Source organism: Nicotiana tomentosiformis, chromosome 1, assembly GCF_000390325.3.
Source record: "Nicotiana tomentosiformis chromosome 1, ASM39032v3, whole genome shotgun sequence".
NCBI lineage: Eukaryota > Viridiplantae > Streptophyta > Magnoliopsida > Solanales > Solanaceae > Nicotiana > Nicotiana tomentosiformis.
The window spans coordinates 20,788,372-20,816,144 of record NC_090812.1 but is presented as its reverse complement, the minus strand read 5'-3'; the positions used below and the strand labels follow the sequence as shown (position 1 = coordinate 20,816,144).

General features: G+C 36.2%; 2 protein-coding genes and 1 long non-coding RNA gene across 3 annotated transcripts; 1 reads left to right on the top strand and 2 right to left on the bottom strand.

Moving 5' to 3' along the window:
• The first annotated feature begins 16,972 nt into the window (after positions 1 to 16,972).
• Positions 16,973 to 21,403, top strand: LOC104096770 (glycosyltransferase BC10). Its single transcript, XM_009603189.4, has 2 exons — positions 16,973 to 18,126; positions 20,473 to 21,403. The coding sequence occupies exons 1-2, from the start codon at positions 17,560 to 17,562 to the stop codon at positions 21,112 to 21,114; spliced, it is 1,209 nt and encodes a 402-aa protein (XP_009601484.1). The 5' UTR covers positions 16,973 to 17,559; the 3' UTR covers positions 21,115 to 21,403.
• A 255-nt stretch (positions 21,404 to 21,658) lies between these two features.
• Positions 21,659 to 23,630, bottom strand: LOC138894454 (uncharacterized). The gene is made up of 2 exons (XR_011409097.1): positions 22,418 to 23,630; positions 21,659 to 22,050 (listed from the first exon to the last, which is right to left on the bottom strand). It is a non-coding gene; the product is annotated as an uncharacterized lncRNA (long non-coding RNA).
• A 312-nt stretch (positions 23,631 to 23,942) lies between these two features.
• LOC104096769 (pentatricopeptide repeat-containing protein At1g10270) lies at positions 23,943 to 27,622 on the bottom strand. Its single transcript, XM_009603188.4, has 2 exons — positions 25,708 to 27,622; positions 23,943 to 25,443 (listed from the first exon to the last, which is right to left on the bottom strand). The coding sequence occupies exons 1-2, from the start codon at positions 27,500 to 27,502 to the stop codon at positions 24,275 to 24,277; spliced, it is 2,964 nt and encodes a 987-aa protein (XP_009601483.1). The 5' UTR covers positions 27,503 to 27,622; the 3' UTR covers positions 23,943 to 24,274.
• Positions 27,623 to 27,773: the final 151 nt, after the last annotated feature.

Below are 27,773 nucleotides of genomic sequence, written 5' to 3'. Positions count from 1 at the left end.
AATCCACTAGTGGGGGAAGCAACAAAGAGGGTGTACCAACCACGGTCTCGGTCATCCTCGGGGCTAACTAATAGTCTTTTACTTCTAGCCACGAGAGAAAAATTCCTTCACGAAATTACTTGGAGGAATAAAGATGAAGCAAGTGTCGAAAGGTAAAAAGGACGGAAACCAAATCCGATAAATAACGAAGGCACGCTACAACCCTCCACATGATGGTGCCAATTTGGCCAAGACACACATTGAAGTAACAACAAAACTCAATTATTACTAGATCAATAGGAGGCTTAAACCCTAAAGTAAAAGGGTAGGTATAAACAAAAGAGAAACCGGCATGATAAAAGGTGATTCTTTGGTTGGCACTAGGGACTAAAACTAGGAAATCCAGTTTCCAATGACATTCTCGTCAAACTAAGGAAAGAAGACCGGCGGTGATTAAACTCGGGTAAAGTTTAGCAGGGTTGAGGGAAGCTATAGAAGAGACTTGATTTCTCATGGTCTCATGGTCTGTTACAAAAGAAAACTCTTGAGGAACAATCTCAGCAACTGTAGGTTCACGCACGAGTTCATTTAGATCCCTATTTCTAGAAGAAGATCTAGGGTTTAGAGGAGCCCTAGGTCTAGCAGAAGATGGCCTAACAAAACTACTTTGAGAAGAAGAACCACAATTAGATAATGAACCAAGGCTACGAAGTCTATCGCCTCTCCTACTTCTAGTAGGTATGGTGGAAGGAGCAAGTTCATCAACGATCACAACTTTGTGAGGGTCTGGTGTCGACGAAGACATGATTATCAAAGGAAATACAGAAGAAAGGGTACAGAGATACGAAGAAGGATTGAGGTAATCTATATTGAAGAAGGAAGACTTCAAGAAATCAAAAAGAATAAAGTATTTATAAGAAGATACAATCGTCGTTAAAATTGCTCATTATGAAGCGTCATAATGGAACCGTCACTTCGTGACTGACGCAGCCGCAGAAAAAACTCTAAAAAGCACTGAGAAACTGCAGATCCAATCGTAAAAAGCCACGTGTCATGGACATTAAATGGATGTGACATACGTCGCATCAATTCTGAAGGAGATATGATGATATTCGAGAAACGGCTGCAAGGAATTCCCACCACAAAAACTTACCACTTCCCGAATATTCAGTTGAGAATATTCATAAAGTGGGGGGACTATCTATATTGGTGGAAAAAAGACATGACACGTGGACAATCAGTAAGCTGACGGGGAATGACATATGGAGCATCGATATAGCGACAAGTGGCACTCTCAATTAGGTGAATTAAGGATGCACGAAAGGCACAGGAGAAACACCCATGGGGTAACGTAGAGAAAAGAACCGGACCTGACAGTTGTCAAGAAAGAAACATGAACGAAATGAATGAAGGTTGCAAAGAAGGGAAGATACATGAACCAGAAGTAAATAAGGAAGGAGAATCGGAGCAGTTACAAGAAATCTTTAGTTATAAATGTGTCAGTTACGGTTACCTATGGTAACGGACAATTAATAAAATTAATGTCATTAGTGATCCCAAATTAGGTATGGGAACCATTATAATTATATGCTCATATATAAGGGCAGAAATTCCATTTGTAAGGGCAAGTTACGATTATTATTGAAATACATATTATTATTCTTTGCTTTACTCTTCAAGTTTTAAGCCTTGATTTTGGGAAGTGATTGTCAGTTCATCTCCTTTTTTTTTATCAATCGTTTTCATTCTTTGATATATTTTTTCTAAAATTGTTGGGAAAGTGAAGTAAATCTTTGTTATTAGTAACCCGTTTTCTTCTAAATATTGACTTTGACCGAGAAATCTATTTTTGGTTAAATATTATCCATGTAAGAGAAGTATTTACTAAGACTCCAAATGGTTTAAGAAATTAGCAGGCCCACCAAAAGCATAAATTCAAACAATAATGGACATCTATGCCTTGTGGTGAATATAGAACTGTAGAAGAAACTCTGGACATCTATGATACCTCTCTTTATTAAAACATTTTAAAGAAAATTATAAGAGAGTATAAACTTTTTAAAGAGTTCCTAAATGGCTAAATTATCAAACTATCAAGGAGCAGAAGAATGACAGTTGACTAAACTTTTTTACTGATGGTTTCCTCCTCCTTTCTTTTAAAACCGATAATGGAACAACCAATGTGACCTTAGAAACCTGTTTCAGCCGTTCTTTTACCAAATTCCCGAATATGAAGTGTAGAATATGGGTTCTGTACTAACAAAAAATGAGTGCTCTTAGTTTAGTTGTCGTCTTACTTATGCAAATTAATATTGGAATTCACATCCAGCAAAGGAAAAAAGGAAAAATCAACTTTTCAAAAGGACACCATCTCATCAATCATAATGACACTACAGATAGGCCTTTGAAATAATGTTTTATAATTCTCAGCAACCATAGTAAATGAAACGTCAAAACTAAATAGATGTAAGTATTTACTAATATCAATTAATCTCATGCGGTTAAAGCAAAAGTTGTTTCAAGTAATTTAACAGAAACTGGCTCATTGCTTTACCGGTAAATATGTAAATATGAAACACTGAGACAGCAAAAAACTTGGATAACCACCATATCATCCTCCATAGTTCTTCATGATCAATCTCCACTGCCTAGTGAGACTGTACCATTCATCAGAGAACTCAAAAAAGTTTTCTTTTACAGTAATCTAAAATCCCAAAATAAGGTAACTACTTCATGCAGGTGGACAACATAAATATAATAAGAATTGTGATGAAATAAGCAAATCTAAGCTATATTATATTTCAATCATATCAATTCAGAAGTCAGGCGAACAAGCCAAATCTCAACTATAGATACTTAAGAAAACATACATTTTACATCTTTTTTATTGTTTGGATGGTTCTAGCTTCATCCCTGCATTGGAATATTCAGATATCACAATTATTGTTTTTATTTCTACCTCAGTCGAACTTAGAGGGCTTGGCTTTCTATTTTGTTCCTCTCGCTAAAATGTATTCCTTTTCGATGTAGTTGCATGTATGCTGTTAGAATCTTTCCAAGATGATTTTCCAATTGAATTCGAAAGATTTTGTGAGAAAATATGTCTTGGACATGTTTAATGGAAAAGAGTTATTTCTGGAAGCAATTCTTAGAGCTAAAGTACTCAGTAAAATGAAGATGATATGAAAGTTTATAAAGATGATATGTTGCATGCTAAAATTGATTCACTCGTAGCTCACATAGCTTCAGAATATATGTAAAATACAACGATACAAATAAATAATTGGTCTATGTACCTTGACACAGATTGTGTCAAATATGTCCTCTGATGTCATGGACAGTATCTTTTCAGCTAGATCACCATAAATTACTGCAGTTGTCGAGCCACTATCATCAGTAAGATCAATTTGGTAGGTGCACCTACAATCAAAGCGAAATTAAATTTTTTACATATATGATATATTTTACTAAAAGAAAACTATTAAGCACGGCAAAAACATAATATCGAGGAACTATGTTGTCCCACATTTACAGTTTGTGCAATCAAATGCCCTTCTTTCCTTTGTTCACAATTTCTGTTTGCAAACTGAATATTCAAGCACATAAAACTTCTACATATCCTCTTATATATATTGATAGTTCTGGCTCAATGTGGAAAATTCCAATTTGTTAGGGGAAAAAAGTAAATGTTAATTATCGTGTTTTATTACTAAAAACTTGCATACGCCTAGATATAATACCAAACTTATAGCAGTTTGTGCTAGAATTTCTGCAATAGGGATAACTTGTGGCTGAACGGGAATCACTATGAGAGAGGTGGATGACTTTGAGACGCTTCTTGATGCATAACTTGAAAGCATGTCTTTGTTTTTTTTTTTTTCCCTATCAGCAGAACAAATAGAGTATTTAATATGTTGTATAAATGCAAATTAAAGTTAGAGAGTAATACTAAAAATCGTATACCAATTGATCAACTCCAACGCCCGTGGATAAGAATAATATATCTGTATTGTTTAGTTGAACCTAGTCTGAAGTGATAAACCTGCATATGCCACAATGTTTGTGTAAGGTTGTACGTTAAAAAAAATGTATGAGGAATAGTTTGAGAACACTGATATACCCTGATAAAGAGATTTTCCCATACTTTTTCCAAGTGTTACAGTATATCCTTCATTTTTTTCGATTTTCTCCTGAAGTTCATTTCCTTTAACATCTGCAAAGCCCTCCCCTATAGTGAGCGGGAACTGCTTTTTCCAGACAGTTTAGAAAATATAATACTAAATTATTGAATATCTATTATAAGGATATATGTATATCTTAGAAAAGTAAAGTTGGGGTATATATAATGTAAAAATATTGTACTGACTGATTGTCCGTGATGGTAATCTCCCGACACCTTTTGGGACTCGACCTGAGTATTTTGAATGGCCACAACGGACAATGATGATAGTAGCAAACCTGTTGTTGTATGTGAAAGTTGTTGGTATTTTAAGTTTGTGTAGCTTAAAGTGGGTGAATAAGAAATGGAGGAAAAATGAAATATTTGAGTTTCCCTCCTTGGCAAAGCGACATTGTCCCATATTGGAGGAAGAAAAGGCTTTTAATGGGTATATATATAATTGCTCTTCTTCTAGCTCTTAAAAAGTTAAGAAGAAGGCAAGCCTCGCGCCGTCATCGTCGTCGCTCGCTCGGCTCCGGCTATTCTGATCTTCTTCTTCTTCTTCTGCACAAAAATTTCAGTGTGTTTTACAGCCTTCGAGTGGCTCACTGTTCACCGGCGTTTTTGGTACCAACACTCCGGTGAGTTAAATCGTTCTATCCTGGGAGGATATATTCCAGCACCTCGGGTACTTGAGGGGAATAATTTCCTTAAGGACACACTGTGTATTCAATGGGCTCGATTTATTCCTATACTGTTTTTCCAGAATTTATTTTGTTAAACAAGTATTACTAACTTTCTGTTTTGTTTATATATTTCAGAAAGTTTAATTGTTTATTACAGCAATACATATTTTTAACAAAAGTAAGGAAATTATTTTATTATATTCTGTATTTTGTTTGTGGAGATTAAAACCTGTGTGGTTTTCTACTCCTTCTGAATTTTACTATTCTGATTTGAAGATATAAAAAACTTCATCACAGTATTGAAATTCATAAAACGATTTGAAGAACATAAAAACTTCATCATTTTCTGTGAAACAATATATAAAAAATTTCGGTTTTATTTATTATACATACTATTTTTTTTGTTAATAACAGTATTTGTATTTGTTCTGGTTTTGCCATTAATTAAATTCTTCTGTTGTTTACAGTGAGAAATGGTAATTGATAACGAAAATTCTTCTGCGACTGTTGTGGCAACGACGATAGCCTCGTCAAGCCGGACTGTTGTTCCACCGGCAGAAAAACCGAGGAAATTTTCCGGAGCCAACTTTAAAGGATGGCAGCAAAGGGTGTTCTTCTGACTTACCACACTTGGTATGCAGAAATTCACTAGTGAAGAACCTCCAGTGCCTGCTGCGGACATGCCGGACAACGAAAAATCCATGATTGTTGAGGCGTGGAAGCAGGCAGATTTTCTTTGCAAAGGCTATATCTTAAGCGCTTTAGAGGATGACTTGTACAATGTGTACAGTGCGATGAATACTTCGAAAGAATTATGGGACGCACTTGAGAAGAAGTACAAGACTGAAAATGCATGCTTGAAGAAGTTCGTGGTTGCCAAAGTTTCTAGACTATAAAATGATAGACAGCAAAACTGTTGGAACCCAAGTTCAGGAGCTTCAACTTATTTTTCATGACTTTATTGCTGAAGGTATGGTCGTAAATGAAGCATTTCAAGTGGCTGCAATGATTGAAAAATTGCCTCCTTCGTGGAGAGATTTCAAGAACTATCTTAAGCACAAACGCAAAGAAATAAAGTTGGAAGATCTTATGATTCGTCTCAAGATTGAGGAAGACAACAAAACAGCCGAGAAGAAGTCTCGTGGAAATTCAACGATCATGGGAGCTAATATCGTTGAGGAGACTACTCCAAAAAGTAAGAAGAGAAAGAGGTCTTCTGGACAGACTAAGGAGCAGAACAAAAAGAAATTTAAGGGCAACTGCTACAATTGTGGAAAAATCGGTCATAAAGCCCCTGATTGTCGTCTACCGAAAAAGTATAAGAAGAAGGGACATGCCAACATAGTAGAGAAGAATGATGACATTGATGATCTATGTGCAATACTTTCGGAATGCAACCTAGTTGAAAATCCGAAAGAGTAGTGGATTGACTCTGGAGCCACTCGACATGTTTGTGCTGTCAAGGAAGCATTTGCGACTTACTCTACTGCTGGTCTCGAAGAAGAGCTTTCCATGGGAAATACTGCAACGGCCAAGATTGAAGGTTATGGGAAGATATTCCTGAAGATGACTTCCGGCAAGGTGTTAACCCTCAACAACATTCTTCATGTTCCTACTATTAGGAAGAATTTAGTTTCTACTTCTTTGCTTGTTAAGAATGGATTCAAATGTGTATTTATTTCTAATAAAGTTGTTGTAAGCAAGAATGAAATGTATGTTGGAAAGGGCTACCTCACAGAGGGCCTCTTCAAACTAAATGTAATGGTTGTTGACAGTATGAATAAAATTTCAGCTTCTTCTTATTTATTGGAGTCAAATAATTTATGGCATATTCGTTTAGGACATGTCAATTACAAAACCTTGCGAAAGTTAATTAATTTAGAAGTATTGCCTAAATTCGAGTGTAATAAATCAAAATATCAAATATGTATTGAGTCTAAGTTTATAAAACATCCGTATAAGTCTATTAAAAGGAATTCAAATCCTTTAGACTTAATTCATACTGACATTTGTGATATGAAATCGACACCATCACGAGGTGGGAAAAAGTATTTTATTACTTTTATTGACGATTGCACTCGATATTGTTATGTTTATTTGCTTAATAGTAAGGATGAAGCAATTGAAGTATTTAAGCAATACAAGAATGAAGTGGAGAACAATTGAATAAAAAGATCAAAATGGTTAGAAGTAATAGGGGTGGAGAATATGAATCTCTATTTGCATAAATATGTTCGGAATATGGAATTGTCCATTAAACTACTGCACCTTACACACCTCAATCCAATAGAATTGCGGAAAGGAAAAATCATACATTAAAGGAAATGATGAATTCTTTATTAATAAGTTCCGGATTACCCCAGAGTTTGTGGGGTGAAGCTATCCTTACAGCTAACCGAATACTCAACAGAGTACCCCACAGCAAAATGCAATCTATTCCATATGAAAAATGGAAAGGAAGAAAACCCAACTTGAAATATTTCAAAGTGTGGGGATGTCTAGCAAAGGTACAAGTTCCTTTATCTAAAAGGGTTAAAATTGGACCAAAAAATATTGATTGCGTTTTCATTGGATATGCTACAAACAGTAAAGCATGTCGGTTTTTTGGTTCATAAATCCGATTATCCCGAAATTCACATTAATACGGTAATGGAACCAGATAATGCTGAATTCTTTGAAAGCATCTATCCGTATAAAACTGAATGTGAGTCGTTAAGTGAAAGACCTAAACGACCTTGGGAAGAACCAAAGGAAAATACTCCAAGTATAGAAGATCCAAGGCGTAGCAAACGTCAAAGAACATCTACTTCCTTTGGACCAGATTTTGTGACATTCTTGCTTGAAAATGAGCCTCAAACTTTTAAAGCAGCTATGTCATCTTCTGATTCAGCGTTTTGGAAAGAGGCAGTCAATAGTGAGATTCAATCAATTTTGGATAACCATACATGGGAATTGGTAGATCTTCCTCCGGAAAATAAGCCTTTAGGTTTGAAATGGATCTTTAAACGGAAAGTGAAAGCTGATGGTACTATTGACAAATATAAGGCAAGACTTGTTGTCAAAGAATATAGACAAAAGGAAGGCCTTGATTACTTTGACACTTACTCGCCAGTAACGAGGATAACATCTATTAGGGTGTTAGTGGCACTAGCGGCCGTGTATGGTCTTTAAATCCATCAAATGGATGTTAAAACAGCTTTCTTAAATGGAGAATTAAAGGAAGAGATTTACATGGAACAACCTCAGGGTTTTGTAGTTCCTGATAAAGAAAAGAAAGTATGCAAACTTATTAAGTCGCTTTATGGACTTAAACAAGCACCCAAACAATGGCATACCAAATTTGATCAAACAATATTAGCAAGTGGGTTTAAAATTAACGAGTGCGACAAATGTGTTTACATTAAAAATACTCCAGGTCATGAAGTCATTGTTTGTTTATATGTTGATGACATGTTGATAATGAGCAAAAACATGGCAGATATAAATGCTACTAAGCGGATGTTGGCTAGCAAATTCGATATGAAAGACTTAGGAGTTGCTGATGAGATGTTAGGAATCAGAATTCACAAGACTCCACAAGGTCTAGCATTATCACAGTCTCACTACATTGAAAAGGTACTTGACAAGTTCAAGTATTTGGATTTCAAAATTGCCAAGACTCCAATTGACGTGAGTTATGCACTTCAAAAGAATGAAGGTGAAAGTGACTCACAACTGGATTATGCAAGAGTATTGGGAAGTTTGATGTATATCATGAATTGTACGCGACCAGATATAGCATGTGTTATTAGTAAACTGAGTCGGTTTACAAGTAATCCCAATCACATACATTGGATGGCAATGAAACGAGTTTTGGGGTATCTCAAACATACCCAAAATTACGCTTTGCATTATAACAAATATCCCTCCGTGATCGAGGGATATAGTGATGCAAATTGGATCACTGGATCATCTGAAGTTAAATCCACGAGTGGATATGTTTTCACAATTGGGGGCGGAGCAGTGTCTTGGAAATCATTTAAACAAACATGCATCGCCCGTTCTACAATGGAATCTGAATTCATAGCTTTAGATAAGGCCGGTGAAAAAGCTGAATGGCTCCGAAATTTCTTGGAAGATATTCCATTTTGGCCCAAACCTTTGGCACCTATTTGTATACATTGTGATAGTCAAGCGGCAATAGGCAAGGCAGGGAGCATTATGTATAATGGAAAATCTCGTCATATACGACGGAGACACAATACCGTTAGACAACTAATCTCTAGTGGTGTTATCACAATTGACTACATAAAGTTAAGAGATAACGTGTCGAATCCACTTACAAAAGGCTGTTTATGGGTGAGATTGATAGTAGCAAACTTGTTGTATGTGAAAGTAAGAAAAATAGATAAAACAAAAGAAAGAAAAATAAAAAAGAGATGAACTTATGATGTAAGCGCTTACGTCGGCATTCTTATGATGTATGCGCTTACATCGGCATACTTATGATGTATGCGCTTACATCGACATTCTTATGATGTAAGCGCTTACATCGGCATGGCATTCAAATGCATATAAAAGGAGTATGCATTTTCATTTGCATATCATCCCTCAAGTTTTTCTTTCTCTCTTCAATTAATAAAGAACTATTCTTTGTGTGGCTGTGGAGTAGGAAAAAATTGTCGAACCACGTAAATCTTCTCTTGTCTTGTCTTGTGCAATTTATTGCTTTTCTCTTTTAAATATTTTTTTCTCTTCTATTAGCCTGACACGTTTCCCTACAAATGACTCCTAGTATATCTGCTAGTTAAAAGGAATTAGTATTTCAAAATAATAAAATATAATGAGGTGTATTTATTTATTTTATAGAAGCATATGTGTTTCATCATGCTAATATTTAGCACAAGTGAATTACCAATTTCTGTAGTTGGATGCAGAGTCATATGAGCAATGTGGTCAAAAGCAGTGATATTCAACTTGGTCGGTGGTGGCAATGGTGTGTCGGTCTCATCATTTGAGTCGATACTTTGTATTATAATTTTTTTATCAAGCACCCAATAAAATTTTTATATTGATGGTCCTTATAGAGTTGATGAAACTTTAACTAATGAAGTGGATATTAGATATATATGGAAGAGCTTAACCTTGTCGGCATAATATGGAATGGCATCGCCATACATAGCTCCTCTAATGTATTTGTCTTGCAAAGTGTCAATATCTGTTAGAGATGCAGTTAAATTATAATTATATAAAGTTAAATATATATTATGAATATATACGTAATTCCCTCTTCATCCTGTAAAAGAAGATTTTGAAATCAAATGTTTTTTTCTGGGGACTCTCTCGTTCTCGACTTATATCCACAATTTGTACCATACATGTTATTTGATTGGGAACTTACCCAAAAGAACGTGCAGGAAAACTAACACAGTTCCACCTAAAGAAGAGAAAACGAATACTACCGAGATAGTTGTCACTACAAATAAATTTTAATCATCAAGAAAGAAAACTTATAGAATACAAATTGTGCAAATGATGTCCACCACACAATGCAATATTCTTTTTAGATAATATCTCAACATAAGACTCTTGCAATATCTCTTCTTTTACATCTAATCTCAAATACCCTAAGAGAATAACCTCACAAGATCACTCCAAAGAAAGGGTTCACACAAGTGTTTTCCAACACTTAACTCTCATACAAAACACTCTTAATAAAGGAGGAAAGGAAGAAATAAGAAATGAAGGCTCAAATCTTGTTGGTGTGTCTAAAATGAACTAAGACAATTATTAGGGAAGGCAATTAGTTCATTTTAGACACACCAACAAGACTTGAGTATTCATTTCTTGTTTCTTCCTTTCCTCCTTTATTAAAAGTGTTTTGTATGAGAGTTAAGTGTTGGGAAGCACTTGTGTGAACTCTTTCTTTGGAGTGATCTTGTGAGGTTATTCTCTTAGGGTATTTGGGATTAATTAGAGTATTTATTCTAATTTTATACTCTTTTTTGTACTCGTATTGGTATAGTAAAATTGCTCATCTCCGCTTGTGGACGTAGGTCACTTTGACCAAACCACGTTAAATTTGTGTCTTCTTTATCTACTTTAATTGCCGTTATTATCAACTTTTATTGTCTTTGTTATTGTCATTATAATATTGTTTGGCTAAATTTCGCATTACCTGAGTTCCCGATCCTAACAAATTGGTATCAGAGCCAGATCTAACCGGGTTAGTTTAAATAGCCAAAATGACTCTAATAAAGTCTTATGTTGAGAAATTTGACCAAAGTGCAAACTTCGAAATGTGAAAATTAAAGATGGAAGCTATCCTAATTCAGGATGGCTTAGATTTGGCACTGCAAGAAAAGGAGAAGATGCCGGATAAAATGACGGACGAGTAGTTTGCTGTAATAGACAAAAGGGCAAAAGCAGGTATCATTTTAAATCTCTCAAATGAGGTTTTACGTGAAGTTTCTGTAGAAACCACAGCCAAAGGCATGTGGAAAAATTGAAAACCTTATATATGAAGAGGACGGTGAAAAATAGACTTTAACAATTCGTATGGGTGAAGGTACCCCTATTCTCTCTCATCTTGACACCTTTGATTCCATTCTTATGGATTTGAGTAATATAGATGCTGAAATTAAAGATGAGGATCAAGTCGTGTTACTACTTTGTTCTCTACCCCTATCTTTTAAGCATATAAGAGATACCATGCTTTATGCAAAGGATAATATCTCTTATAAGGATATTAAATCTATCTTAAAATCAAAAGAACAGATAGATAGTGATATTACTGGGGAAGCTAGTGGAACTCAAGCGGAAGTTAGCTTGTTTGTTAGGGGCAAATCCGACTCTATATCCAGATACAATAATTTAGAGTGTCATTATTGTCATAAAAAAAGGTTACATAATCTCTGAATGTTATAAACTGAAAAATAAAGAAAAGCATAAAGAAAGAAAAAATGAGCACAAAAATACTTACACCACCGAAACTAGTGTAGCAACTAATGAGATTGAGGGAACTATATTTTTAGCAACTGAAACTAGTTTCAGATCAGAAAATGAGTGGATTTTAGATTCCGGTTGTTCGTATCATATGTGTCCTAGCAGGGACTTATTTTCTACATATGATTCAGTTCCAGGTGGAGTTGTCCAACTGGGTAACAATGTTACTTGTAACGTTATTGGCAAAGGTACAATTCAGATCAAAATGCACGATGATGTGGTGAGAATTCTCACCGATATTAGACATGTTCCTGACTTAAAGAAAAATCTCGTCTCTTTGGGTACTCTAGAATCTCTTGGGTGCAAGTACACAGGTGAAGGTGGAGTTCTCAAAGTTTCTCATGATGCTCTTGTGATTATGAAAGCACACAGATCTGGTTCGTTGTATACTTTATTGGGATCCATTGTTATAGGCCCTACTACAGTTTCGGTATCAGACAACTTGTCTGATTTTGATGGCATTAAATTTTGACATATGCCCATTGGGGCTTTTGCGGAGAGGGTGGAGCAAATTTATTATATCAGTCAAAATTAGGCCAAGGTGGAGATTTGTAATATGGCCAATATTTTGGCTAATGGAGTCCATCTCACATAAGCATCTTTGCAAAGTGTAGACTTTGTTGGCAATATTCTTTGGGACCCAAAAATATTGCATTGTATGGTGGACATCATTTGTACAAGTTGTATCTCTTCTTTTACACCTAAGAGGCCAAAATTTTTTTGCCTATAAAAGGGAAGGCAATTAGTTCATTTTAGATATACCAATAAGACTTGAGTCTTCATTTCTTATTTCTTCATCTCCTCCTTTATTAAGAGTGTTTTGTATATGAGTTAAGTATTGGGAAGCACTTGTGTGAACCCTTTCTTTGGAGTGATCTTGTGAGGTTATTCTCTTAGGGTATTTGGAATTAATTAAAGTATTTACTTTAATTTTGTACTCTCTTTTGTACTCTTATTGGTATAGTAAAATTGCTCCTCTCCGCTTGTGAACGTAGGTCACTTTGACCGAACCACGTTAAATTTGTGTCTTCTTTATCTACTTTAATTATCGTTATTATCAACTTCTATTATCTTTGTTATTATCATTATAATATTATTTAGCTAAATTCCGCACTATCCGAATTTCAAATCCTAACAAAAAAAAAAAAAACTCACCAGAAGAGAGAAATTGCATAGAGTGAAATGAGAATTTGTCTGCTAAGAACAGTGAATATCATGTGGCTTTACGGAAAAGCAACACATACACGTGTTAAATACCCAACAAAATAAGTCTAAAGAGGGGAAAAAACAAAAAGCTAATGAAATAGGCCCATATTTACAGCCTTTATTCAGCACAAATTTATTGACACTTTATGTTACTTTTGGTACTATTACTAATGCAGTGTTCGTACTCACACTAATACAGTGTTCGTACTCTCAAAGTGCTGCTTCTAACTAATAATATATAAATATATATGTGTACTTCATCCGTTTTCAATTTAGATAAATTAGTTTGACTTAACACATAATTTATGAAAAAAAAAGACTTTTGAAATTTATAATCTTAAAAGCTTAAGGGGTAAAAGTTTTGTGGGGCCATAATATTTGTATGGTTATAAAAGTTTCTCATTAATGGTAAAATGGGTAAAATAAAAAATTTAAAGTTGAATTATTTCTAAATTTAGAAATGTGTCATTTATTTTGTAACAGACCAAAAAGGAAAGTAGCTCATCTAATATATATATATATATATATATATATATAAACTGAAACAAATTAATAACCTCGAGAAACGTATCAGAAGCTTTGTCATTATTAAATAAATGCTATCAAACTGGGATTGTTCACGTATTTATTTATACTCAGTGATTGCACCAAATTTACAAAGACATTTGTTTACTATATAAACGTTATCTTATCTTTTATCTATAATTAAGTGATATATATTTATATTTTAATTTATGCCTTTTTTAAATCAAATTATTTGCAAAGTGCTAAGTAATCCCGCAAGTGTTCAGAAGCTTGCAGTTAGAGCAGGCTTATATTTTGTTGAACTTAAGAAGAGTGTGACTTCAATAATTTTTTACTAGTAGTGAAACTTCCTAATTTGAGGTTCGGACATTAATTTCTTAATTTAAAAATAACATATACACATATAAAACTTGCATGAGATGTATTATAAACCACAGCTCAATAACAAACAAGGTTCGGAGAACAACATCTTCAATCCATACAGGACTTTCTTTAATATGACCTTTAGACTTTGTTAGTAATGGCCGAACACTAAAAAATAAGTAAAAACCCAGCTTAAGTTGGTTGTACTTTTAAATTCGTTCAATTCACACATGCAGGGTGATTGAGGTGTGTGCTTCGCGTAGGGTAGACTAGTAGGGTTGTGCATGGATCGAATTTAGCGCATTTCGGATCGTATCTTCGGATTTCGGATTGGATTATTATGTCTCAAAGTTACAAACTCATATGTATATTTTCTTTGTAAAAGAGGCAGTACAGTAAGAAAAATTCATGTTTATACAATTATGAGAGTACTATGGTGCCAATTGAGCTAAGTCCATCAATTGTAAAGGTAATAACTTGGAGAAAAATGTAAAGGAAGTACTAATTATCCGAATTAAAGTTTAGAATTTATACATGCCTTAATAATTTCGGATCGGATCGTATTAAAATTATACCAATCCGAATCCGATCCGAAATCCGAAATTTTAATAAACACAATCTGAAATTCGATCCAATCCAAAATTCGAAATCCGAAATTGAACGGATCGGTTCGAATTTCGGATATCCGATCCAAATGAACAGACCTAGGGTAGAGTAATTATTTTCAAAGCCCGGCCTTTCTGCCCCAAGGCAAGCATTCCAACCAAGCCAAGCAGAAATAGATCTTGAGCGTCTTGCAAAGGCATCTGCTTGTCTATTTTTTTTCTTGGGACAGAGTAGGACATTCCATATAAATCTTTCCGATCCGCTAGCTGGTGGTCCTCTCCTTACCGTCAAGTGGCTTATTTAACAAGTATTTTAAATAGTTTATCGAAAAAAATTGTTAACTTCTCAAATAATAATGGTGTTATATTATAAAATAGAAGAAGTAGAGTACTTAGAAGTTTGTTCAACTTACGATATTATCTCTAAGATTAAGGTTTCTTAAAGGATTAACATATGGCGTTCGGATCAGAGATTTGATACTTTGTGTTTTGATCCATAATTTTTAAACCACGTCTTCATTTAGATATAACCAAGAAAAAATGGATTTTGAAATAAAACCAAATCACTGTTTATTCCAGCTCTGTCTTTCTAAACTTTTTTTAAATGACTCGTGTAAATTGGTTCATCGGAATTCCCAATTATTAACTGCACACATTTATTAAGTTATAAAAAGTTAGGTAAAAAGTTCGGCCTCTCATTTATTACATTTGAAAAATACTCCTTCCGTTCACTTTTACTTGTCCATTATTAACTTTGCATGTTCCTTAAAAAATAATAAATAAAATATATAATTTATCATGATACTCATATTAATTGATGTATAGCCTTAATAGATTTGGAAAATAATTTGGAATAAGTAATTAATGCTAAGCGCAAAACAAAAAAAATAAATTATTTTTCTCTTGATATGCGAAAGTGGACAAATAAATGTGAAAATATATTTTTAAAATAGTGAACAAGTAAAAGTGAACGGATGGATGAAGTAAGTAATCTCATTAAATTGTCGATAAAAATAGAGTTGACTAGAGCTCAATTATATAGTACTAATAGCAATTTTTATGTTGAACTCCTATTCTCGTTGGGATTGGATATAGATGGAAAATCTATAGATCGTAGTAGTTCGCCAACCCACTCCCCCGATACGAAAAAAATTATGGTTTAATACCGATATTTTAGCAACAAATCTCGCGATACCTATATACATAATATATGTAGCAGTCACCCACCAGGCCACCACTTTTACCAGATATGGGTCCGGCTTCCTATAAACCCCTCCTAGGTTGTGGAGTTTACTTCGTTTCAGGCCATGTTATTCAGGCGGAATGGAGAAAGGAAAGGGACAAGGGGGCCGCATACCTCACCAGTATAGGCCTCATAACTTTGTACTCAATCTCCTTATTAGTATAGAACTCCATCCTTTGCAAAAGGATTCATATGATTACACAGTTACTAGGGAACTAATGAAGATTATCTATTAATTATCCTAATTTGTTAAGAGTTAGAGTATATCAATCCAAAATTTTGGTTACTTTATTAAACAGCCTCCTTTTTTTTACAAATAAATACACACAACTCATAGCAGCTGGAGATGATATCAAAGAAGGACAGGTGGACTTGCAATGAGTATGCTCCAGTAGTGGTAAAGCACTATCTAATTAATTAGGAACAGATTACATTAATTATTCTTCAATTAAATTATTACCACTCCCCTCCCTCATTTTGCAACCTCTCTGCATTTCCACAACTTTCCAGCCAGAAATAATCTTGCAAGTGGAATTCGTTTATTGTTGGAAAGTTTTTGTTATTTAAGACATAAAATTCTGTTTAGTTGGTTTTTAAAAAAGTTTTAAGAAACTTATTTCACCTTTTTTATTTTTTCCACTATGAAATTCTTTTGTTGAAGAGGAATTTTTATAAATAGTTATTGGGATATTTGGCATTTGAAATACGCTGGTATTATTATCTAAATTCGTATTGAATAGGTCCATTAGGAAGGTAAAATGCTCCCGTCCATATCAGAAAAGCTTTGCAATCCCGACGCTTGAACTAGAGAAATAAGTCGAGAGGGATTCCAACTATCCACCACATTCATAGATAATTTTATATTACTTTTCATATAACATTAAAATAGACATTTAAGATATAATTATTGTTCAGACATAAACAATAATTAAAAAATTCGCTTTTAGTCCCTGAAATATTTGTAAATTTTGATCGTTGTGATATCTGATTAGGCATATTGGTAAAATATATATGTACTTTTGGTCCATCTGCTTATGATTTTTTATAATTTGGTAATTAGTAACTGTTAAATCATTTAATTGCTCATGCATTTTATTAGCCTTGTACTAATAACTCCATATTTTGAGGAAAATATATTTATCAAAATATCTAAATATAACTACTGATAATAGTTGATTTATCAATAATTGAGGGATGAAAAGAGTAATTATCCGAATTAAATAATTTGATCCTCCTGTCCAAAATTCCTTGTTCAGTTTGGGACAAATGGCGGACAAAAGAACAAAGTTGTCAAAGCCATTACCAATTACCATGAGAGAAACGACCAAAATTGGAGAGGCGCAATATTCGAAGTGAAAAACAGCATTAAACTCAGTGGCAATTAAAACACTCCATTAATCTTCTCTCATTATATATATCGTCATCGTCAAATCACTGTGTCGAATTCTTCATCTTTTTTTGCCGCCTTTGCCCCTTCCCTTCGATCATTCCATTTTTTCTATTTCTGTCGATTCCGCTTTCCAATTTTTAACTCTGCTTTCCTAAATTAGCCTGTTTCACTTTTTCCCATTTTCTTGATTTATAGATCACAATCCAAAAGCATCAAGATTTCTTGTTTTGCTTCCTTTTCTTGTAATACAGTAGCAAAATTTCATCTGGGGTTTTCTTCAATTTCAAATTCAAAAGCTGAATTCACAATTCTGGGAACTGGGTTTCGAATCTTGCTTGTAAAAGGTTGAATCTGTAGATGATTCTAGAATCTTGAGAGTCAAAAAGTTAGATTTTTTTTTGGAGGAAGGAAAGGTGAAGATGAGGAATAAAGGGGAAAAGAATGACCTGGAGAGTAGGTTGCCGGTTTCAGTAACAAGAGATTCAACAGTTAGTCTTTTAAAGGTACTAACAACTTTGATTGTATTTGTAGTTGGAGTAGTTATTGGATTGACCTCAAGTTCACATATTGATAGGTACTTTACTTTTCAAGCTGAACAAATTATTGCAAATAATGCATTGGCTGATACAGTGAGCAGAGCTAATAATAATAACAATAATGGAAAGTGTAGTGTTTGTGAGAAGGAGGATTGTTTAAGTATGGAAAGTTTTGTTAGGCCAAAGATTTTGATTCATGGAATGTCTGATGATGAACTGTTTTGGAGGGCTTCATTAGAGCCTTATAAAGAGGAGTTTCCATTTAAGAGAGTGCCTAAAGTAGCTTTTATGTTCTTGACTAGAGGGCAATTACCGTTAATACCGTTGTGGGAAAGGTTCTTTGAAGGACAGGATGTGAATAAGTACTCTATATATGTGCATGCTTTACCAGGATATGTGCTGAGTATTTCAAATACCTCAGTTTTCTACAAGCGGCAAATCCCAAGTCAGGTATATATGATTCTTTGCTGACATGAATTTGAAGATTGTCTGGTTGATGTTGTTTTCATGCTTATTGTGTGCTAGTCTAGGAAATGCTTTCTTTTGTGCATATGTTATTTTTTTTATTCATAGAAGAATGTGTTAGTTTGGTTCTGTTTTCACATGGAATGTGTGAATGCATTATAGTGGAGAGACGACTCTTATTTCACACAAAAGATGCATGCTAGCTCTTTTCATTTTGAAAGGACACTTATGTTCTTTAATAGTGAAGTTCATATTAGGTGGGAAGTAAAAAAGGACATATCATTGTCCATCGACGATTTATAAGGTTGCTGAACTCTTTAATGAGCAGTTTAAGTTGATGCTTTAAGCAAGAGTGTAGTAGTTCCTTTGACGCAAATGTTGAATTTTTCAGTTGTCTGTCAGAAGTTTGAGGAAGTAGTTTGGTTTTGTGACAATATACATAAAAGAAAAATATGATGAAACATCTTCATATTACTCTTCTGAGATAAATTACTGAGAAGATGCTTTAAAACATTTACTGATGGGTGCTGTCTACTACCAAAGTTGGCTAAGATTTTGTATAAACTACTACTGTTTGAACTATTGAGCTGTGTGAAGTGTGATTTAGTTTTCTCCAAAATGACACGAGATAGAAATTATATGAGTTGATTGCTGATTCATTGCATAATCTTCAGGCTATTGAATTTACAATGGTGATAGTTGGAAAAAGCAAAGACATAACCAATTCTCATAGAGCCTTTTCATTCATTAAGATATAACGGAGAATGTCTAGTCAGTCTACCCGTAGATTTGATTTATCTGAAAACATGTTTTTCTAGCCTTAGAGGTAGTTCGGGGAATGATTGAGCAGCGTGTGATGTGAGTCAGAGGGATGCCTCATTGCTTGAATTTCCATTTTTGAGAGTAAAACAGTGATGCAGCAGATAAGCTATGCTTCTTATCCAAAATAAGAAAAAAAGTTATGTTAGTAATCAGGAAACTAATGGGGGATTTGGTTTTGTGTGTGTGTGTGTGTGTGTGTGTGTGTGGGGGGGGGGGGGGGGGGGGGGAACAATTATAAGTAGAAAAGTTATGGGCGTGGGGCTCCTACATTATGGGGTATTGTAAGTGTCAGAGTCTTGTTGCTAGGATCCGTTGAGATTCAACCTAAAGCTATAGCCGATATGGGCTCGGAAGAGTCTTTTTTTTTCTTCTAAAATTTCTGGGCCTATATCCCCAAAATAATTCTACTACTCCTGTGTGTTTATATTTTCTCTGTTGATCCCTGTGGTGATATCTAAAATCTCTAACTAATGCAGCACCACCATCTACCAGAAAATACACACTCACACGCGCATATTTGTGTATACATATCTGATACAAGTAAAACACATTTCATATATTTGACTGCATTCTGTAGATGCATGTAAAAAGAAGTATGTATAAAACCAGCTTCAGCCTCATAAACCGAATCCTGGCTGCGCCTCTATTTCCTTCAGATCTGATAAGAAGGAGATGTGAGTTTATTTTGGAACATGAAGGTTGCAGTCTGGTACATAATTCAAGTGAGGAGCTAAAAGGTGAACCTCCATTAGTTGCCGATTAACACTAACTCTAGCCTTATTCCTTTCACTTAAATCCTTGGGCTTACATGGACTTCTGTTAGAGTCAGCTAGTGTGGAAATTTGAAGCAACACCAATAGAAAACTAATTCGGATCCAGATCGATCAGAGCACTATTAACGCCTTCAAGTAACTTATTCTAGCTAATATCTAATTTATATAGATTCTGATTAATTGAAGTTTCCAGTTTGTTGGTTAAATTACTTATCCATGTGCAGTGCACATCAAGTGCAAAATAGTACAATTGAAAAAGAAAAAGAAAAAAAAAATCTTCTGGATGAGCTAATCAGTTTAGAGGAAGAAGAAGAGAAGAAGGTAGATGAGTTTATGCGACTGCCATAACTTTGAGTTTAATCCATTTATGATATTACCAACAGTCCTATCGGTTGAGCTTACAAGTTGAATGCATTTGAGTTATGTTACTGGAACCCCCTAAGAGAATACCGAGTTATTTGGTGTACTTATTAGATTGGGCTAGGTGTATGATATTGGTGCAGATAGGAAGAGACGTGGATCTTTCTTTCTTGCTTCTTCAACCTGTCAATCTACTAAATGGTTTTAGCTGGAGTGAGAAATCCTGCAGGATGTAGATTCAAAGTTGATGGACATTGGAATTGTTCTCTAAATGAACTAAGTGTTTTGAAATCCTGTGTTTGTGTGATGTGCAAATATAACAAGTATAACTCATAATTATCTAGCTAATACAACTATTTTTCTTTATATTTTTCAGCATGTTGAATGGGGATCAGTAACACTGGTTGATGCTGAAAGGCGGCTTTTGGCCAATGCCCTGCTCGACTTCTCAAATGAGCGGTTTGTGCTCCTTTCTGAGAGCTGTATTCCAGTTTACAATTTCCCAACTGTCTACAAGTATCTTATTGGATCCATTCATAGTTTTGTTGAATCATATGATGATCCTTCTCGCTATGGGCGGGGCCGCTATAACCGCCGCATGAAACCTGATATCAAACTTTCTGATTGGCGAAAAGGGTCTCAATGGTTTGAGATGAACCGAACTTTAGCCGTTAGGGTAGTTTCAGATACCAAATACTACGATATGTTCAGAAGACTTTGCACACCTGCTTGCTACCCCGATGAGCACTATATTCCTACTTTTATTCGATTGTTCTATGGACCTTTAAATGCCAACCGGACAGTGACGTATGTTGACTGGTCCGTAGGGGGTCCTCACCCTGCAACATTCGGCGCGGTTAATATTACTGAAGGTTTCTTACAGTCGATAAGGAACAATGGAACAGCATGTTCATACAACTCAGAGAAGTCACATATCTGTTACCTCTTTGCTAGAAAGTTTGAACCAAGTGCTCTAGAACCTTTACTGAACCTCAGTTCTAGCGTGTTGGAATTTTGAAGAGAAATTTTGGGAGATAAGGGTATCTTTTTTCACCCTTTCTTGTGATTGATTTTGATGTTAGATCTTTTGCACACCAGTTCAAGTCTGCATTATGAGTTATTTGACGCTTGTAGTAACATGATACAGAATTTCTTGGAGAGGATTTAGGTTCTTAAAATTGAGGGGAAATATGCAGACGGTGAAATTTGCCACTATTTTTGTAGTAGGGGGAATTATAACGATATTCAAGATGGTTTTGTAGCTTTTTTCGCAGTAAAAGTTGGTACCAGATATCATTCGTCGTTAATATTTTTTTCCCATGTAACCCCACGCCAAAGCTTTCTAATGTAATTATCTTAGAGGAAACAATGCCGTATTGAAGGAATTAACTAAGTCATAATTATGCTCCCATTTGGGCACAACAGTTCTCCTCCTACATTTCTATCCCACATTCCATAAAAGAAGGAGCTTTTTTAAAGAAAAAACATACGACCTTAAGATAAAATTGAAGTGTAATTAGTGAACTGCTATACCAGCAAGTGCTTTGATAGACAACCACCCAAAAATGAAGCGTCGTCTACATTGACAAACACATTCGTCTACATACTACTGGTAAGTATTAGTTGTACATGTTAGGAAGAGCTTAAAGGATAAGGCTGACTTTCACAAGAACACTGTTACATAATTCTGAGAGTATTGGACATGTCAGGAAGAGCTAAAAGTATAAGGTCGACTTCCGCCAGAATGCTGTACAGGATGTTGGTGGTAGCAGCTCCCATGCACGGTTGTAATAGCAGTCGGCTCAATCTACTAAATAACCAAATTTGCAAGCACACTAGTCTCGTGTGAGTAAAAATGAATTTCTTTCACCAATGATGCAATAAAGAAATATTGTACCAGTGTGGATGTGTTTCAACCGAATAACCTCAAATCCCCGCTCAAAAAGTCCTTCCTCTGGAAATAAAGAAGCCGCATGTCAGTTCAAGACTACTTCACATATGCTGAGGAAAAATTCTATGCTAAACACGAAATATCAAGGTGAGACAGTTGCAGTCTTGCAGATATCAGATGAATCTGGATCTGTGTACTAATTACGGCTTGCAAATAGGAACGGAAGCCATGATTTTTGTCGTTATTCTTTCTCTTTTTCTTTATCAGATAATGGTTGAAAATAGAAAAAGACACCTCTATAGAAACTAGTGAATACTTGGAAAGAAATCAGAATGTGAATACTTGGAAAAAGAGATTTCTGTAAAAATTGGATGAATGGGAGAATGAGGAGCGACAGAAACATATAGAGGAGGAGCAATATCGTGCACACCAATGTCAGTGCCCGCTTTTGCTGAAGCAGGACAGAGAACAGTGCACTTGTCATTCCCATTCTTTGGATGTTCTGCAGCTAAAACCTTACCAGCTGCTGGTAATGAAATCAAAAGAAGTTTTCAGTCAGTGACGAAAAACAGAATATCAGTCATATTTCACTTCGACACTTTCTGCAAATACAAGGGATCTAAATGAATAACAAATACAAGTGTCAGCCCCGATGCACATGTTTGTGGCGTATGCTGTTTTTGTAAAAGTCAAAAGAAAAAGTGAGAAGTTGAGTCACTACCCTTCGACTGCTTTGAAGACTGAACAGCTTCATCAAATATGCTAGCTGTACCAGATCCAACGACACCTACTCTGATAAATGGGGTCCCAGCAGCTTTAAGTAGCAAATCGGAAACACGAGGGAACCAGAGAGCAAAAGCAAATATAGATCATTTAGGCAGCTTAAAGCATTTGAGGTTTTTTTCAACAAATTAACTGTAATGGAAAGCATAGGTACACATTCATCTTTTCTGGGAACTAATTATTGTACCATTTAGTCCAACAACTTCAACATAAGTACACACATCACTGTAGACACTAATGATTTTTGCTTATTGTGTAGCTGACAAGCAATCTACTGAAGATCTTTTATACCGCTTCTATTCTTCTTCAAGGAAAACGTCCACAATAGAAGCTTCTATTCTTTGCAGGTTCTAGTGTCACATAAAGCTACATATCATTTCACTGGATAATCAAGACTTAATATGAGAACAAACATTAACATATAGGAAGGTTTTTGCATCTTGATACTATTGATTTTTCTTAAAGTTACGGAGTCGAATGAAACATCTTTCACAAGAAGTTAAAACTTTCTGAAAGAATTAAAAAAAGAGCTGACCAAAATTATATATTAAAAAAAAAAACTATCTACACAAGCAAGCAGCTCAGTGTCTTCTGTTTTACTGACAAGTCAAACTCTAAATTACTTAAATTTCAGAAACAAATCGAAAATGAATTATCGACAGTCAATGATACTGAGATATGGAAAACACATAATTTTTGAAGTGAGATATGGAAAACACATAATAAGCACAAGATAATGGATGATGATCGTAATGGTTGCTCAAAAAGAAAGCTTCTCACTTGGCGTAGAGACAAAGTGTTGGGGCTGACTTCTACCAGTCTGCCAGATTATAAAACTTATAATCATAATGAAGGTTGTGTTTACTTACCAACCAAGAATGTGGTGCAGCGGCTGATGTCCTGAGGAGTGAGACCCCAAAGGCTGCAACTCTAAGTCCCCAAGCAGTAATCTGCGGTCATTGCTGAACATCAACAAGAAAGGGACAGATGATTTACATTTTACATTGCCAAGTAGCAGCTTATCTACAACCCCTAATGATAATATATGCCGCTTGGTTCTTTTGCTCTATTACAGACATGTGAATGAGTAAGTGTTTCGTGGTTTAGACTATTTTAGGTACATTATTTGACAGACATCATCAAAATTTTAAAAAAAAATCACAACTGAGATATTGTTTTTGATGAGGCGAATTTTATTAATATGAAAGGGGAAAATTTCAGAATACAAGATGTAGAATAAATAGGAATATTTTCTCAGCAATATTACAATTTAATTCATTTCACCAAGGACAGGTAATTCACTTATGAGCAACTCAAATCACCCTAAACCCATCAATTTCTCTACAAAATTTGCCAATGATTTCTATTGATGCATATTAACCCATGATCGTAGCCACATCAACTATGACAGCATGTGACATCAAGAGGATGTTTCCTATTCCTGCAGTACTAATCAGATAACTGTAACAAAAGCAGGCCCGCCAGAGAAACTATGCTTCACAAATCACATTCTCCCTTGGCCTACCACTTGGGGGTATTGCTCGACGTTGTCCCCTTGGGATGATGCCTCTTTTGTTACTTGAGGACTTATATTTTGCCTAGGTACTTGTGTAAAGGCTGATGCTGGACCTTGCATTTCGAGGGCACCTCTAAATGATTGGGAAGCATGTGAGATTTCATTTAGTGGAGTATGAGCAGACTCTCTTTGTATGTCCATAGAATAAGGTGATGCCTTTTGTGGAGTCTGTGTGAAACCTGATGGCTGACCTTGCATTTGATGGTTTCCTCCTTGTCCTGCCATATAAGTGGATGGAGATGACCATTGTGGAACATGTGTGAAACCTGATGGCTGACCTTGCATGTGAGAAGCTCCTTGTTGTGACATGAATGAAGGTGGTGGATGACCTTGCCTTTGCAGTGATCCTTGTCCAGCCATGAAAGAGTGTGGTGGAGCTCCTTGTTGTGGCACAAAAGAAGGCGGTGAGGACTGCTGCACGTTTCTTGCAAAAGCTGATGGCTGACCTTGCATCTGCTGTGATCTTTGCCCATCCATGAAGGACGGTGGTGAAGCTCCTTGTTGACCTTGCATCTGCTGTGATCTTTGTCCATTCATGAAAGATGGTGGTGAAGCTCCTTGTTGAGTAAAAGAAGGTGATGATGCCTGATGCGGATTTTGTGCAAAAGGTGAAGGCTGACCTTGCATTTGATGTGATCCTTGTCCAGCAACAAAAGAGGGTGGTGCCGTTTGTTGCCACCTTGGATTAGGCACTGACTGCTGGCCTTGCATTTGTGATGATCCTTGTCCTCCCATGAAAGAAGGTGGTGAAGCTTGTTGCCAGCTAGGATTAGGCACTGACTGCTGGCCTTGCATTTGTGAGGATCCTTGTCCTCCCATGAAAGAAGGTGATGAAGATTGTTGCGATATGGAGCTAGGAGAATATGCTGCACTTTGCATTTGTGGTGATCCTTGTCCTCCCATGAAAGAAGGTGATGAAGACTGCTGCGACATGGAGCTAGGAGCATATGCTGCACTTTGCATTTGTGGTGATCCTTGTCCTCCCATGAAAGAGGGAGATGAATTTTGCTGCCACAATGAGTTACGAGCTGAAAGATGACTTTGCACTTGTGATGATCCTTGTCCCTCGAAAAAAGAAGGTGGTGACGTCTGCTGGGCTGCATAAAGACATAAAAGAATTGACAAGTAGCGAATGATCAGCGCAGCAGCTTTTGGGTATAGATAATGACCCTAGTGCTGTACAATGATGTGGATTAAATTGTTCTCTATGTTCCTGCTTGGCAGAAGAGGTTCTTTTTTGCCAAAAGTTGGACAAACTTAAAAAAATATAGTAAAGAATTATGTAAAATCAGCAATTACAGAAAAAGAAGAAGACAAAGTTAGGGAATATGGAAATGTGCAGAAAGGTGGGAATAGAGTACCTGGAACCTGAGAAGTTCCTGCTGATTGTCTAGGTATTTGTGAAAGCCATGGAACGTGCCCTCGAGGTGGCCCTGATGGTCTAGAAGATGGGAAGTAAGTCGGCTTTGTAGCAAAAACTCTTTCAATCTCCTCACGACGACCTTGGTTACCAAAAGCTTCTAACAGGAACTCCCTGAGGGCACTGGTGAGACCAACGCCATAGTTTATCATCTGAATTACTAAATTGGAACTCGCATCATAATTGCCTTCTCCACATAGTGCCCTAATCACAATATCATAAGTTGTGACATCAGGTTTTGGTTCTCTCTCACCCATCTTGGTCAGAATAGGCACGCACTCCGCGACCTTGCCTTTCTCAATCAAGAAATTAAACCATTTGTCAGCATAGATTGGAATGACTCTCAGCCCTGCCTCCACCATCTTCGTGTATTTCTCCAACGTGCCTTCAACATTCTCCATCTTCACATATGCCTCAATCATTGTCCTATAAGTTGTGACATCTGGGCTCAATGACTTGTTACACAACTCCATATAATATTTTTCTGCTTCCTCCATCATTTCTAGCTCACAAAGTCTCGATATCATATTATTGTAACCCGCAACGTCCATTGCAAAAGGTCTGGTCTTGAGGCCCTTCCCCACCTTCTTGAAGGTGTCCAAGGCCTCTGAAACCTTCCCTAACCTAAAACATTCATTCACCATTAAATTAAAAGTGTCTGAATTCACAGCCTGGAACGTTGGTGGTGTGTGATCATCTAACATGGCATCAAACAACACCCACGCCTCCGTTTCCCTCCCATGCCTCAACAACACCTCCAACAGCACATTACAAGTCGCAGGAACCATCCTATACTTTTTATCAAGAAGGGATCGATACGATTCCATCGCCTCTTTTACCTTCCCCTGCTTGAAAAACCAGTCCATAAAAGTAGCATTCACCACCCCATCATAAACAGTACACCTCTCTTTCAACTCGTCAAACAGCTCATTCGCTTTCTCTAAATTATCCAAATTCAGGAACCCTAATATCAAATTGTTATAAACTAGAGAATCCGCACCGTGTCCTTTATTAAGCATTTCCCTAAGCAAATCTACAGCTTCTGCTATACGGTCCGAATCAATTAATCCTTTAGTAAGATGGCGATATGTCACAGCAGATGGACTAAAAGGTGCATTTTCAAGAATATGACTGTATACTTTTAAGCCTTCATCAACTTCACCAGCTTCACAATGTGACACAATGAGATGATTGTATGAAACAACGTTAGGAATAATACTATACTGATTGAAAAAGTACTGAAACAAAGCCTTAGCATCACTGTATCGGCCGGCGCGATACATAGCACCGATGATAGCATTACACGTGAATACAGTCGGCCGTGTGTTTGAGAAAACGGCGTGACGAGCAACGGCAGCTGCGGATTCCAAATCCCCGGCGCGGATGAGAGACTGAACGCGATTGTGAAGGTTAAGCCGGTGGCCGGTCAGTGCCGACGTGGTATCGGGAAGGCGGGAACGAGGGTCGTCAGGTGAAGGCGGTCCCCTCGGGAGTGGATCACGACGGAGGGCGTTGATTGGTGGTTCAATACGGAGGCGGCGCTTGCGACGGCGGCGTTCGGCGGCGGCTTCTTCGGCTGAAGAAAATGCGTATGATCGCTGAGGGAGAAGGAAGTTAGGGTTTTGAGGAGGTGGTAGTTGTGGTGTTGGGTGAGGATGAACGGACGGTGTAAGTTGAGTTCTGACAGCGGCGGAGGAACGGCGGAGAGAGCGTAGGAGGATGCCATAGAGTGACATCGCGAGTAAGGTTTAGGTGAAATACTGAGAGTGGAAATGTGTGCGAGGCTTAAACCTTAAACCCTAGAGGTGGAGTTTAATTTGCAGAGAGACAAAAAGTGAAGAGATGATGAGAGCGTGGTTTAACGCAGGAAATGTTAATGTGTGGTTGATATAATTTTGGATTTTCTGTACACTGATCAGACACCGTTGCTTTTAGTTTACCCGTAGGTCGCTCATTCGTTCAGCGACCTATGTGGAAAACGTATAAATACCTAGTATAATTTTGTTT